Source organism: Mus caroli, chromosome 13, assembly GCF_900094665.2.
Source record: "Mus caroli chromosome 13, CAROLI_EIJ_v1.1, whole genome shotgun sequence".
NCBI lineage: Eukaryota > Metazoa > Chordata > Mammalia > Rodentia > Muridae > Mus > Mus caroli.
This window is the reverse complement of record NC_034582.1, coordinates 56,540,942-56,554,294: the sequence shown is the minus strand read 5'-3', so window position 1 is coordinate 56,554,294 and position 13,353 is coordinate 56,540,942. Positions and strand designations below refer to the sequence as shown.

General features: G+C 38.4%; 1 protein-coding gene across 2 annotated transcripts; it reads left to right on the top strand.

Moving 5' to 3' along the window:
- Positions 1-5,098: 5,098 nt before the first annotated feature.
- LOC110308212 (cathepsin R-like) lies at positions 5,099-13,124 on the top strand. Of its 2 annotated transcripts, XM_021180612.1 has the most exons (8): positions 5,099-5,165; positions 6,243-6,377; positions 6,666-6,788; positions 6,874-7,023; positions 9,931-10,155; positions 10,850-11,012; positions 11,816-11,933; positions 12,756-13,124. In XM_021180612.1, the coding sequence occupies exons 2-8, from the start codon at positions 6,252-6,254 to the stop codon at positions 12,853-12,855; spliced, it is 1,005 nt and encodes a 334-aa protein (XP_021036271.1). In that variant the 5' UTR covers positions 5,099-5,165; positions 6,243-6,251; the 3' UTR covers positions 12,856-13,124. The 2 variants fall into 2 exon arrangements, with proteins under 2 accessions (XP_021036271.1, XP_021036272.1); XM_021180613.1 differs by lacking the exon at positions 5,099-5,165 and having other exon boundaries at positions 6,252-6,377; positions 6,669-6,788; positions 12,756-12,855.
- The last annotated feature ends 229 nt before the right edge of the window (positions 13,125-13,353 follow it).

Sequence of the window (13,353 nt, the reverse complement as noted above, 5' to 3'; positions counted from 1 at the left end):
AAAACCTACTACTGTATAATAATCATAAAATACATACATATATACATACATACATAAAAGAAGTTTAAAATAAGTCAGCACATAAAATGGAGAAATACCCCAATTAGTCATATTTTGGTAAATAAAACCCTGAGGCTAAAAATACATTTCATCTTTTGAGTCATGTGACCCTTTTCTTAAGCCATAAAATATGGAGAAATTTGTTTTTCAATAGGAAGTTACCTTCATAATGGATGATGCTCATAATGCTATGAGACATTTGCATGATACTTGAGAAGAAAAGTAAACAGTAATGTCACCCAGCCTCAAACTCAGTGAGATACAAGGATGGCCTGCCTGCCATATGCCAATTGGTGAAACAGTGTCAGGAATGTTAGGAAATATCAACCACAATTTATTGGATTTAAGGTCAACTCCCTGATATGGAGACCATACCTGACACAATTAATGAGATGGGAACCCACGACAAGATTTCATAGATCCAGGGGGAAACATTACTATTATTCTACTAGAGAACTTAGCAATAATAGGGTTCTGATGGCATGTTGCTATATGCATATCAAGGAATTTCTCAACTGACATTAGAAACGCTTCTAAATGTGGTAGATAACAATTAACACAGAGCCAGGGAACTGGGAGTGCTTGATATGAATGGGATGGGTTTCTTTTTATTGTTTTATTCATTCACTTTACATTGCAATATCACCCCTCCCAACAACACCTCATGGAGATCCTCCTCCTATTCCCCCATTCTCCTTTTCATAGGGGGAGCCCCCTTCTGTATGTTAGATCCCCCAACACCACTCCTATACTCAAATCAAGTCATCACAGAACTAACTATATTTTCTCCCACTGAAGCAAGACAAGGTGGACCATTTTTCAGAAAGGCAGGCAGGAAACAGACTCACAGACAGTTTCAGCTACAGGGGGATCCTCATGAAGACAAAGTTATTCATATGTTATATATGTGCTGTGGTCTTAGTCTAACCTTATTGGTGATTCAAGCTCTGAGAGCCACCAAGTGTCCAGATTAGTTGACTCTGACTGTCTTTGGAGTTCCTGTCTTTTTGGGTCCCCCAGTTCTTCTCCTAAATCTTACATATGGCTCTCCAAGCTCCATTTAATGTTTGGCTGTGGGCCACTGGATCTTTTTCCGTTGGCTGCTAAGTGAAGCCTCTCAGAGGACAGTTGTGTTATCTTCCTGTCTGCAAGTATAATGGAGTTTCATTATTAATGTCAGGGATTAGTTCTTGTCCATGGAAAGCGTCTCAATTTGGGGAAGCCATTAGTTGGCCATACCCTCTGTCTCTAATTTTTATTTTGTCCTTGAACTTCTTGTAGGCAGGGCACATTATAGGTCAAAGATTTTGTGGGTTACTGTCCTTATCCCTCCACTGAGAGTCCTGCCTCAACTGAGTTCACAGCATCCTTATTCACAATAGCCAGGAACTGGAAACAACCTAGATGTCCCTCAGCTGAAGAATGGATAAAGAAAATGTAGTTCCTTTTTAAATAAAACCTACTCAGCCATTCAAAACAAGAACATGCATGATATGTACGCACTTATAAATGGATATTAGCCATAAAGAACAGGATAACCACTCTACAATCCAGCGCCCCAAAAGAAGTCAAATAACAAAGATGCCCCAGGAAAGGATGCTTGAATCTTTATCAGAAGTGTAAATAAAATAGATATTGGAGAAGAATGTGTCAGGAGCCATATAACATAGGCTAAGGCTAGCAGGTGGCCTTCTTGGAGGTGGTCCATTGTTTTTGCAATGTCTGTGATGGGTGAGCTCAAAGGCAAGGTTCCAAAGAGACTTCATATCAGGATTGCTTCTTGAAGCTGATATGTCTTTCCTGTCAGTATTAAATTAATATATTAATTCCTGGACATTACCCCACAATATTGATCAGATTCCCTGCAGATCAATATAAAATAAACTTTCATGAATTAATGATGTTTAGATTAATTAATGGTTCTTTAGAATTCCTGATTTGATTTAAATAATTTTAGGAAGATAGTTTTAATAAATGGTCATAGTTGCTTTGCAAGAAAGATGTAATAAGTTAGAATCAAAAAGAGAATGTGCCCACTCCTCATATAGTAAGGAAAGTCTTCATGATACAAAGTACAATGTTTCATAATTATACTAAAAAGACATAGAATTGGGAAAAATTTGTGTAAAGTAGAGAAATAAATTTAATAATAAATAAAACCAAGGAAAAACATTTAGGTACAAGGATATAGCCACAGGTGTGCACCATGATAATTCAAGGCCATGTGAAATCTGTTGCTTTGAAGTTATAATAAACATATTATAGTGAAACACTGCTTTGAACACAATCCCAACATCCTTCTGTAGCTCCCATTTGATGCAACATTTTATATCTGAGGTAATTTACTTTTTTGCCTAAGAAAGTATAAAAAGGCCAAAGAAAAGAAATAAAATTGTTGGTTGAGTGGTTTGGCTTTGGAAGTTCTGCCCTATCTATCCATCTATCCATCTATCCAGATCTATGTGTCTGTTTACCTGTACATACATGTGTGGATGTTTGTGTTTGTAAGCATGCATGAATACTTGTGGAATGTATGAGACAGGTGGTTAGGCCCCCCAAAAATGTGAATGTGTTAATGCATAAATGAGAATGTGAATGTAAATGTATGTATAAATTATGTGTCTGTGCATATTTGCCTGTATGATTTTTTGCCTTTCCTTTCTCCCTGGTTCACAAAGACTTAACCAGACTAGCCAGAGAGGCTTCTGGCTTCCTGGACAGAGAAGGCAGTGATAGCAATAAGTTTCTTTTTACTTAATCCCCTGCTGCTAGGCAACACGTGCTTGTTGCTTAAGACAGTGGTTTTTAACCAAGAATAAGCAAAAAAAAAATTAGAATTTTTAGAAGATATAAGTAAGCATTGAGTATAGTTAGAGAGCTAGATGGTCAGAGACCATCAGTCTTTAAAGCTACCTCTACAACCAATGCTGTTTCCTACTTCAAACCATTCCAGAACTGGCTGACTCTAAGCATGGATGGAGGAAGAGAACTGTGTAGAAGGGAAGGAGAAGGAAATGGGGTGTGGGAGAATCAGTTGCAGGCAGAGCAGGGGAGAGAATAAAAATTGTCAGAGGGCAGAGAAATCTCTAGGATGTGCCTAGACCTGGAACGGGTGAGGATCCCAGGGGCCATATGGTGGTGACTCTAGCTAAGACTCCTAGCAGCAGGGGATGTGAATCCGGAAGTTGCCACTTCCTCTAGCCAAAATAGGATTTTTTTTTATCATACCTTTCCCCCCAAAGCTGAGGTATCTGTGAAAAACAGGATAAGAACAAAGGTCAGAGGTGGTAGCTGATTTTATGAAAATATCATTTCTCAAACAGCAAAGTACATATGCACATGTGAGAACACTGAGACTGCGACAGTATGCATATGACTTGGAGAGCTTAACCAGACAAAAATCCCAGCACAATGAAAATATTCAGAAAGCCCAGCCACTAACCAAGAATCTGTTCATGTTACCTGCTTGAAGCAAAAACCAGATTTCTCCAATGGTGTGACACTGCTCATATCACACAGAATATAAGGAAGGGACTCAGGAATGGCTGGCCAACACAATCCAGACTCCATGTTCTTAGTGCCCCTTTTCTGTCACTCAGGAAGTGAGAAAAGGAATGTGAAGTTGTATTTGTAGGGGGAGAGTGTGGGTCTGGGAGGAGTGCAGGGAATGAAAAGATATACTAAACATGTATTGTATAAAATTCAAAAGATTGATTTAAAAATAAATAGGAATTCTGAACAAAGACATGAGCAGAAGGTGAACAGATCACACAGGACTGTGGGTAATAGAGTAAGCCCCAAAGCCCCTTAGTAGCACTTCCTGATTTCTCAAAAATAAACATATATGATCTTAAATTAAACTTCATTCTCTCTGTGACATTAAGCAACTCTTAAGATTAGTTTTAGATTTTATACACATAGTAGATTACAGTGTACATGAATATCTTATATTTCTTCCTTATCTGAAGAAGCCAGCATATGCAATAATAATAACTGAGCAATGAAATATGGCATCTAAGAAGCATACAGTAAAATACGACCTGAGAAAATAAGAAAAAGGTGGGTGATATTATTTTCGGAAAACATGTCTCTTAACTCTCCCACTTTTTAAAAACAGTGCATGGAAATTACCTTTCACCAAGACTCTTGTAAGGAAAATCACACAGTGCAAAGCAGTAGCCAAATATCTACACAGGGAAAAAAAGAAAGGGTGGGCTCTAAAAGAGGGATGGACTAGAGGATTTTTATTGAGAGTTACCTTGAAGAGGAAAACCGTATAAATATCTCTTGTACTGGTTGCAAAACAATGTGGATGCCCCCAAGTACACCAGGGTGTGTCATGAAAATGTTAAATATAGAACTTCCCTAGTGTGTACCACCATGAAGAATGATACATAAGATGGTTTTTCTACATGGCTGTTCAGTGTAGCCTCCAAAAGAGAAAAGTCAGAGAGTTTCAAGAGATACTCCTCCCCAAGCAAACCATTTATTCCCCCTCTTAGTCTTCAACTTCAAATACTTTTTACAACTTTGGGTATCATTGTCTCCTAGAGATTTCTGCAAGATTCAGCTGTGTCCTACCAAGACACAGTCAATACAACATCCCAAGGTTTGTTTACTCACAGGATCACACATTAGCTGTTAACTAATCACAAAATAGAATGTATTAACTAAGCCCATGTAAGGGTCAGTAACCAAAACCTTCCATTCTAAACTGTGAGAATTCAAGGCCACACAGTTTTTTTTAAGGAACACCACCAGCCAGCAAAATGTTAGGCATAATGTGATCCAAGGCCTACAAGATTGCTATCTAACTTCCTCTGGCAAGGTTCACAAATTTAGTTCTCCACTGTACACAGAGGTTGCACACACCCACCCCATTAGCACAAACTAAGATTATATATCTAAAAATGTCTGAATTTCCATAGCCTGGGGGCCGAATCCAGTCACCAACACAGCCAATCAGAAGACGACCAGGACTAAGGAATGGGACCATTTGGGATTTAAAGCCTGAGTGAGGGGTTGCTGAGACAGATCCTGGAACCTCAGCAATTTCTGAAGAGTTCACTCTGCAGAACACACTGAGGAAACAGCAATCACCACAGGTAAGGCCCTGCTAATACAGAGTTAGAAGGGAGCCTTCAGAGACTTCATGGAGGGTTACACAGATCCCCAAGAAAGAGAATAAATTCTAAGGCTCAGCCTGGTGTGTGTGAGTGGGATGTGGGGATGGGGGATGAAGAAGGCAAAGAGGAAACTAGGCTCTACCTGGGTCCAGGTTTGTGTAAGTTCATAATAAGTGCATGTGTGGTTCTGTCCAAAAAGTGTTACATCTGTTGCCTTGAACACCAGTAACCATCATTGTCACCTCCTGGGCAATAGATATTTTTCTTTTGCCCATAATTCCTGTGTTCAACAACTTATACTGGCATGTGCAGATGTAGTAAAAACTGGCATGTTCCTCCCAGGTGATATGGAGACTTTGCCATAGCAACCAGAGCATCTTGAACATGGAAGCCCTTTAAATACTTTCTCTCGTACTCCAGCTTGACTCCTATCTGGCTTTGTATGGTTTCACCATGAATACTATTCTAATTGATGTAGTGAGTGAGGAGTTTGGTCTCATGGTCTCAAAAGTGGGGCAGAATAGTACCTGGTTCTGCCATCATTCTTTATAGAAGATATTACACAAAGTTTCCATTCAAGAAGGGAGAGTTAGAGACAAGCCCACCACCTGCTGTATGTTAGAAAGGAATATGATGCAAATTGCCTGAACCTTGAGCTCATCTTGAATTTCGGAGCTGATACCACATAATAGGAGTTTTACATGGCATAAACAGTGAATTAGTATACTCAAAATCCATGGTTGCTTGTACTTTCTGGCCATCCCTGTGCACATATATCTTTCTGAAGTAATATCATGCAGTACCCCTTACATCTCCATTGCTACAATTCTGCACATGTGCACTTCTTTTTGTTTTTGCATTAGACCTAATAAAACTCCCGTGTCTGGCTGAGTTCAAACATATCTTCAGCCCTTTTCTACAATCTCCAGAAAGGTATTTGAAAGAATTGTTCAAAGAATTTTAATGACCATAGATGCCTTAATTTCTGAGGAAGAAGTAAGAAGATACTTTGTAAATGTTTATATGTTCATGTCTTAATATATCTTTCTTCTCCAGGTCTTGAGAATGAGTCCTGCTTTCTTTTTGGCCATCCTGTGTTTGGGAGTGGGCTCAGGTGCCCTAGCACTTGATCCCAATTTGAATGATGAATGGCATGATTGGAAGAAACAGTATGAAAAATCATACACCATGGTTAGTAAGGCAGAAACTAATGGAACCACAGAAGGGCCCATGAATGAATTAGCATTCCTTTTGAATTGTCAAGGCCAATTATAGGTGAAACAGTCTATGCCACACTCAGAGATTATCTAATTGCTATCATTGTGAACAAATGGTGTCCAGATTCCCCTTTCCTCAGTATGCAGAGAATGGTGACATTGTCCTGAAACCTTTCCTTTAATCTTTATTCACCTGCAGCTGCAAGACTACCTGCAGGAATTAATCAGAAATAAATAGTAAACCTTATACCTTCATTTCTAGGAGGAAGAAGGACGGAGGAGAGCAATATGGGAAGAAAACATGAGAATGATCAAACTGCACAACTGGGAGAATAGCCTGGGGAAGAATAACTTCACCTTGAAAATGAATGAATTTGGTGACCTGGTGAGTGTAGCATGGAACTCTTCACATTGTGTTCTTCTTGAGTGGGATCTCTTGTTTTATAATTCTTTGTGGATTTTCCTTGAAGACTACTGAAGAATTCAGAAAAATGATGAACAATTTTCCAATCTGGAGTCACAGGAAGAGAAAAATCATCAGGAAGCGGGCAGTTCGTGATGTTCTACCTAAATTTGTGGACTGGAGAAAGAAAGGCTATGTGACTCGAGTACGGAGACAGGTATGACAGTGTCAGAAGTCCATGTTCTTAAACCATGTTGAGTAGAAAAAGAGTTGGGGTTTCTGTGTGAACAATTAGTATGGAGAGATGTGCTATTCGTTTTTTAATGAATTAATTTACATCCCCAATGCTGCCCATACCCCAGTTTCACCTCACAGAGTACCTTTCCCTTATTCCCCCTTTCCTTAACTTCTGAGAGGGTGGGCCCCCCTAGGTACTGCTTGACCCATGCAGGGACCCATCAAGTCACTGCAAGTTTAGTTACATCTTCTCCCATTGAGGCCAGACAAAGCAGCCTTCTGCTCTTATGTGCTGGGGATCTCTAGTCAGTCTCTGTATGCTCTATGGTTTGTGGCTCAGTCTCTGAGAGCTCCCAGAGTTCCATGTTAGTTGACACTGTTGGTCTTAATGTGGGGTTCCTGTCCCCTTTAGGGCCTCTAATCCTTCCCCTAACTCTTCTATAAGGGTCCCTGCCCTCTTTCCAGTGTTTGGACGTGGTTATCATCATCTTTTTCAGTCAGCTGTTGGATAGAGTCTCTCAGTGGACAGTTATGCTAGGTTCCTATCGGTAAGCATAGCAGAATAGCATTAATAGTATCAGGAAATTGTGCTTAGCCAAGGGATGTGTTTGAATTGGCAGATTATTGGTTAGCTGTTCCTTCAGACTCTCTTCCATCTTTGTGTCTGTATTTTTTTTTTTTTTTTTAGATAGAACAAATATTGGGTCAAAAGTTTTGTGAGTCAGTTGGTGTCTTTATCCCTTTACTTTTAGTTCTGCCTAGCTATAGGAGATAGCCTCTTTAGGTTCCATGTCTCAACTGTTAGGCACTTCAGGATACCCGCATTGACTCCTGGGAGCCTACCATCATCCCAGGTCTCTGGGAATTCCTAGACACTACCCATACCCTCATTCCCTAGTATTTGCAGATTTCCATTTATTCTCCTGGCTCTTTGTGCCTCTCTCCTATCTCTCCCCATACCTGATCCTACCCCCATTCCCCTCCCCTCCCCCTTTCTCCATAGGTCCCTCCTATTTTTCTCCTTTTAAATGAGATTCAAATATCCTCACTTGGGCCTTCCTTCTTGTTTAACTTCTATGGGTCTGTGGGAGTGTATCATTGATATTCCATACATTATGGCTAATATACTCTGATCAGTGAGTATATATCATGCAGGTCCTTTCGGGTATTTAGTTACTCCATTAAGGATGATATTTTCTAGTTCTATCCATTGACCTAAAAACCTCATGATGTCCATGTTTTTAATAGTTGAATGGTATTCCTTGTGTAAATGAACCACATTTTCTGTATACACTCTTTGGTTGAGGGACGTCTTGATTATTTCCAGTTTCTGGCTATTACAAATAATGCTGCTATGAAAATATTAGAGCCCATGTCCTTGTGGCATGGTGGAGCACCTTTTGGGTATATTCCCAGGAGCAGTATAGCTGGATCTTCAGGTAGAACTATTTCCAATTTCCTGAGTAACTGTCAAATTGATTTCCAGAGTGGTTGTAAAAGTTTGCAATCCTACCAGCAAAGTAGGAGTGTTCCCCTTGCTCCATACCCTTGCCAGCATGGGCTGTCACTTGAGGTTTTGTTCTTAGCCATTCTGATAGCTATAATGTGTAATTTCAAGCTTGTTTTGATTTGCATTTCCATGACAAATAGGTATGCTAAACATTTCTTTATGTGCTACTTGGTCATTCAAGATTACTCTGCTGAGAATTCTCTGTTTAGCTCTGTATCCCACATTTAACCTAGGTTATTTGGTTTAGTGGACCCTACATTCTTGAGTTCTTTATATATTTTAGATACTAGTCCTCTGTCAGATGTAGCATTAGTGAAGAGCGCTTTGAAATCTGTTGGCATCTATTTTGTCCTATTAACAATGCCCTTTGTCTTACAGAAAACTTTAATGAGGTCCTGTTTATCAAATGTTGATCTTAAAGCCTGAGCCATAGGTTTTCTGTTCAGGAAGTTGTCTCCTGTACCAATGCATTCAAGATCATTTTCCACTTTCACTCCTATTAGATATAGTGTATGTCTTTTTATTTTGAGGTCCTTGATCCACTTGGACTTAAATTTTGTGCAGGGTGATAAATATGCATGTATTTTAACTCTTCCAGTTAGACAAGCACTATTGGTTAAAGATGCTCTCCCTCTTCCATTGTATGGTTTTGGATTCTTTGTCAAAAATCAAGTGCCCATAAGTGTGTGGGTTTATTCATGCATTTTTGATTATTTCATAAGTTAATCTGTCTGTTTATATATCAATACAATGCAATTTTTATCACTATTTCTCTGTAGTACAGCTTGAGGTCAGGAATGGTGATTCCTCCAGAAGTTCTTTTATTGTTCTGAATTGTTTTGGTTATCCTGAAATTTTTGTTTTTAATATGAAGTTGAGAGTTGCTCTTTCAAGATCTGGAAAGAATTATGTTGTAGTTTTGATGTGAATTGCATTGAATCTATACATTGCTTTTGGTAAGATGACAATTTTCACTATGTTAATTCTACTGATCCATGAGCATGGGAGATCTTCCGTCTTCTGATACATTTCATCTTTTAAATAATATATTCTTCATTGAATGATTTTTATAATTTTAAAATATGTATTGATCTTAGTAATCACCACACACACTTTCTAATAAACAACCTCTGCCCTGTTCTCTCTATAGAACTGATGTTCCATTTTACTGTCATTAATAACACATAAAACTAATAGGTCCACACACAAAAAAGAGGCAAGAACAATGAACTGAGAGTTATGTCCTTAGGAGAGTTACCATCCCTTCCTAAGCATCTATCAACTGGTAGTATATAATTTTCATAAGTTGTATGTTGCCTTTGTTGTAAGTGTAGTTAGTGTTTCTTTGTGGATGACCATATTTTATTTTCTGCTTAGAAATTCTGTAATTCTTGTTGGGCTTTTGCTGTGACTGGTGCCATAGAAGGACAGATGTTCAACAAAACTGGCAAACTCACCCCTCTGAGTGTGCAGAACCTAGTGGACTGTACTAAAACTCAAGGAAATGATGGCTGCCAATGGGGTGATCCATACATTGCCTATGAATATGTTTTGAACAATGGAGGTCTGGAGGCTGAGGCAACCTATCCCTATGAAGGAAAAGTAAGTTGACATCCTATGTTGTCCTTGCAACTCATCTTGGAGTATTGGACAATTGTAGGGACATTTATCTACCTTCAGAGTTCAGATTAGTTAGCAGAAAATCTCTGCACTATCAATGCTGTCATTAAAGTATCATCTTTTGCACATCTTTTCGGTGTGATGATTTCCATGCAGCTCTCTTTGGTTCTGTAAATAGGAATAATTTGCAAACTATTGTACATATAATACAAACTTCTCTGTCATTAAAATTTTTGGGGGCCTGGAGATATTGTTTGGATATTAAGAACATAGGCTCCTTTTTCCAGAGGACCCAGGTTCAACTCTCAGCACTCACATGGCAGCTCACAGATATCTATAATTTCATATCCAGGGCATTCAATACATGTGCACAGATATATGTGCAGCCAAAGAACAAACTAGTACTCATAAAATAAAAATAAATAAACTATTTAAAGATAGTCTTAAATAAAAGTCCTTGTGAATAGGAAGACCAATTTGTCATAATTGAAGGCAAGAGGATTAATTTTCTGTTCCAGATTTCCTAGTACACTTTCACTTTCTGAGATAACTAATAACAGCCAAGAATGTAACATGTTCTGCTGCATTGCAAATTGCAGAGTGCTGTGGTTGTGACTTCTGCTTTGCTACAGGTTGGCAAAAGTAATTGACTCCCTTACCACTTTTTCTTTTAAAGGAAGGACCATGCAGGTACAATCCAAAGAATTCTAAGGCTGAAATCACAGGATTTGTGTCCCTCCCAGAAAGCGAGGATATTCTAATGGAAGCTGTGGCAACTATTGGGCCCATCTCTGCTGCAGTTGATGCTTCCTTTAACAGATTCAGTTTCTACGATGGAGGTTAGCATGTGTGATGAAATTTTAAAAAATCTTGTATTATCCCCATGCCACTTCATATTCATGGGCTGACTTTTCTGTGTAAAATGTGATGTGAATTATGGGTTTCTGGATTTTCCTCCTGTCCATTCAATAAGCCTGAGGGATGTTGGGATGTTCTCATCTGAACACACAAATTCAAGTTAATATGTCATAATTCATAAAATTTATTGGATAGATAAGTTTACAACTCTCCTCTGTTTGCTGGCTGTTTTATATAATTATAGTAAATGATCATCTGAAATCAATTAAATTTTTCTTCTTTTTTTTTTTTTTTTTGGACTTTTTATGACAGAGTTTCTCTGTGTAGCCCTGGCTGTCCTGGAACTCACTTTGTAGACCAGGATGGCCTCATACTCAGAAATATGCCTGCCTCTGCCTCCCAAGTGCTGTGATTAAAGGTGTGCGCCACTACTGCCCAGGTAATCAATTAAATTTTAAGAGAGTATCTTGAATTAAGTAACTTATATCCTGTGAGTTTAAGACGTTATGAGATAGTAGTAGCAAAAACACACGGTTCTAAGGACTCATCTCATGTCCACATAAAAAAGTGTTTATCAACAAATCTGATTTGGGTTTCTTCAGGGTTTTTTTGTGTGTGAAGCTTTATACATGTTAGTAATCCTGGTAACAATTTATTCAAATATTAACTTTAATGGTAGTTAAATCATTTCAGAAAATTTTGAAAATGGTTACCTATAGTTTCTGGCAGTGGTCACTGTCATGTGTCATGGATGCCTCACAAAAGCTTCCATTTTATCTCTCAGGTATTTATCGTCAGCCAAATTGCAGCAATAATACTGTGAATCATGCAGTTCTGGTGGTTGGCTATGGATTTGAGGGAAATGAAACAGATGGCAATAAGTACTGGCTAATCAAGAACAGGTATGATCTGCCAAAAAATCTGTATCTAAAATTACAGGGGCTAGAGAGATAGGTCAGTGGTTGAGAATATTGGCTGCCCTTCTAGGAGACTCATGACAAAATTGCCTGTTGCGGTCAGTAATTGGATGCATAGACTAGAAAACACTTTCCCACTTACATTGAAAAACTGTGCTCTTGTTTTCCTATGTAAATATGGAGTGGCATGTACATATATGAATACTTACATATCTTTATGTCTGTGAACGAGTGAGTGTGTGTGTGTGTGTGTGTGTGTGTGTATGTGTGTGTGTATGCACAAATGAACATTTGTAGAGGTCTGATGCTTTATTTTCTCAAACATTATCCAACTTCTATATTGAGGCAGTGTCTCCTGTTGGTGTAGAAGGTCACTGTCTAATTTGTCTAGCCTGTTTATGCCAGGTATGCCCTATTCCCATGTCTCAATAATTTGTGTTATAGGGGCACTGTAATATCACTCTTGATTCTAAATGGATCAGGAATTTGACCTCTAGTCCTTAGCCATTTACCTTCCTTCCAGACTGAACAATCTTCTCAAAATATATTATCATATCATTCTCATTCCTCCACTGGTTTCTGGGTGTCAGGATTAAGTTTGTGCTATTTATGAATCACCTCTGGGTAGAAAATAACACGTTTGTAATGCTGTAGCATTTAGAATCTTCTTTGATATTCTCCTTAGTAATCAGAAGTAGACCCTCTTCCTTTTCTGATACTTCTGTGAAGGTGTCATTTTGTCAAGTGTTGTTATAAATTCTTCATGCTGTTATACTTCTACTAAATGAAAATCATAATTCCTTTCAGCTGGGGTAGAAGATGGGGCATTGGAGGCTACATGAAGATTATTAGAGACCAGAACAACCACTGTGGCATTGCTACATATGCACATTATCCCATTGTATGAGCAGTCTGATGCACACAGGGAGGAATGTGAGACAGCATTTCCACAGTAATGTCATCCACTTCAATGACCAGCTTTCCCTTACTGTGTTAAAGAGTTGAATCCTAGAAGAGCTCTGTTACTATTTGAATTCTTGGAGCTTTCAATGTTTTGACATTATGAGTCAGAATTGTTGCTCTCACTAATGAATATTCATGATTCCTGTGATAACTCTATTCTCACTGTTAATGTTTGTGCAAATAAAATACAATAAAAATAAAATTCTAATACAATTCATAGTTTCTTTTTCTCTAGTGAATTTTTGTGGTCAAACATAAAATTCATCATAATTTCAGGAATGAATTTGTTGCTGGTGTTTAGGAGAAAGTGTGAGTTATTCCTTAGTAATGCATGGTCTTCTACCATTGGTTGTCACTTTTTTCAGAGTTCCATTTATCCACCAGAAACCCTGTTCTGAAAGACTACATGAAAATTTCTGAATTTGCCAGTTTTTACTGACAC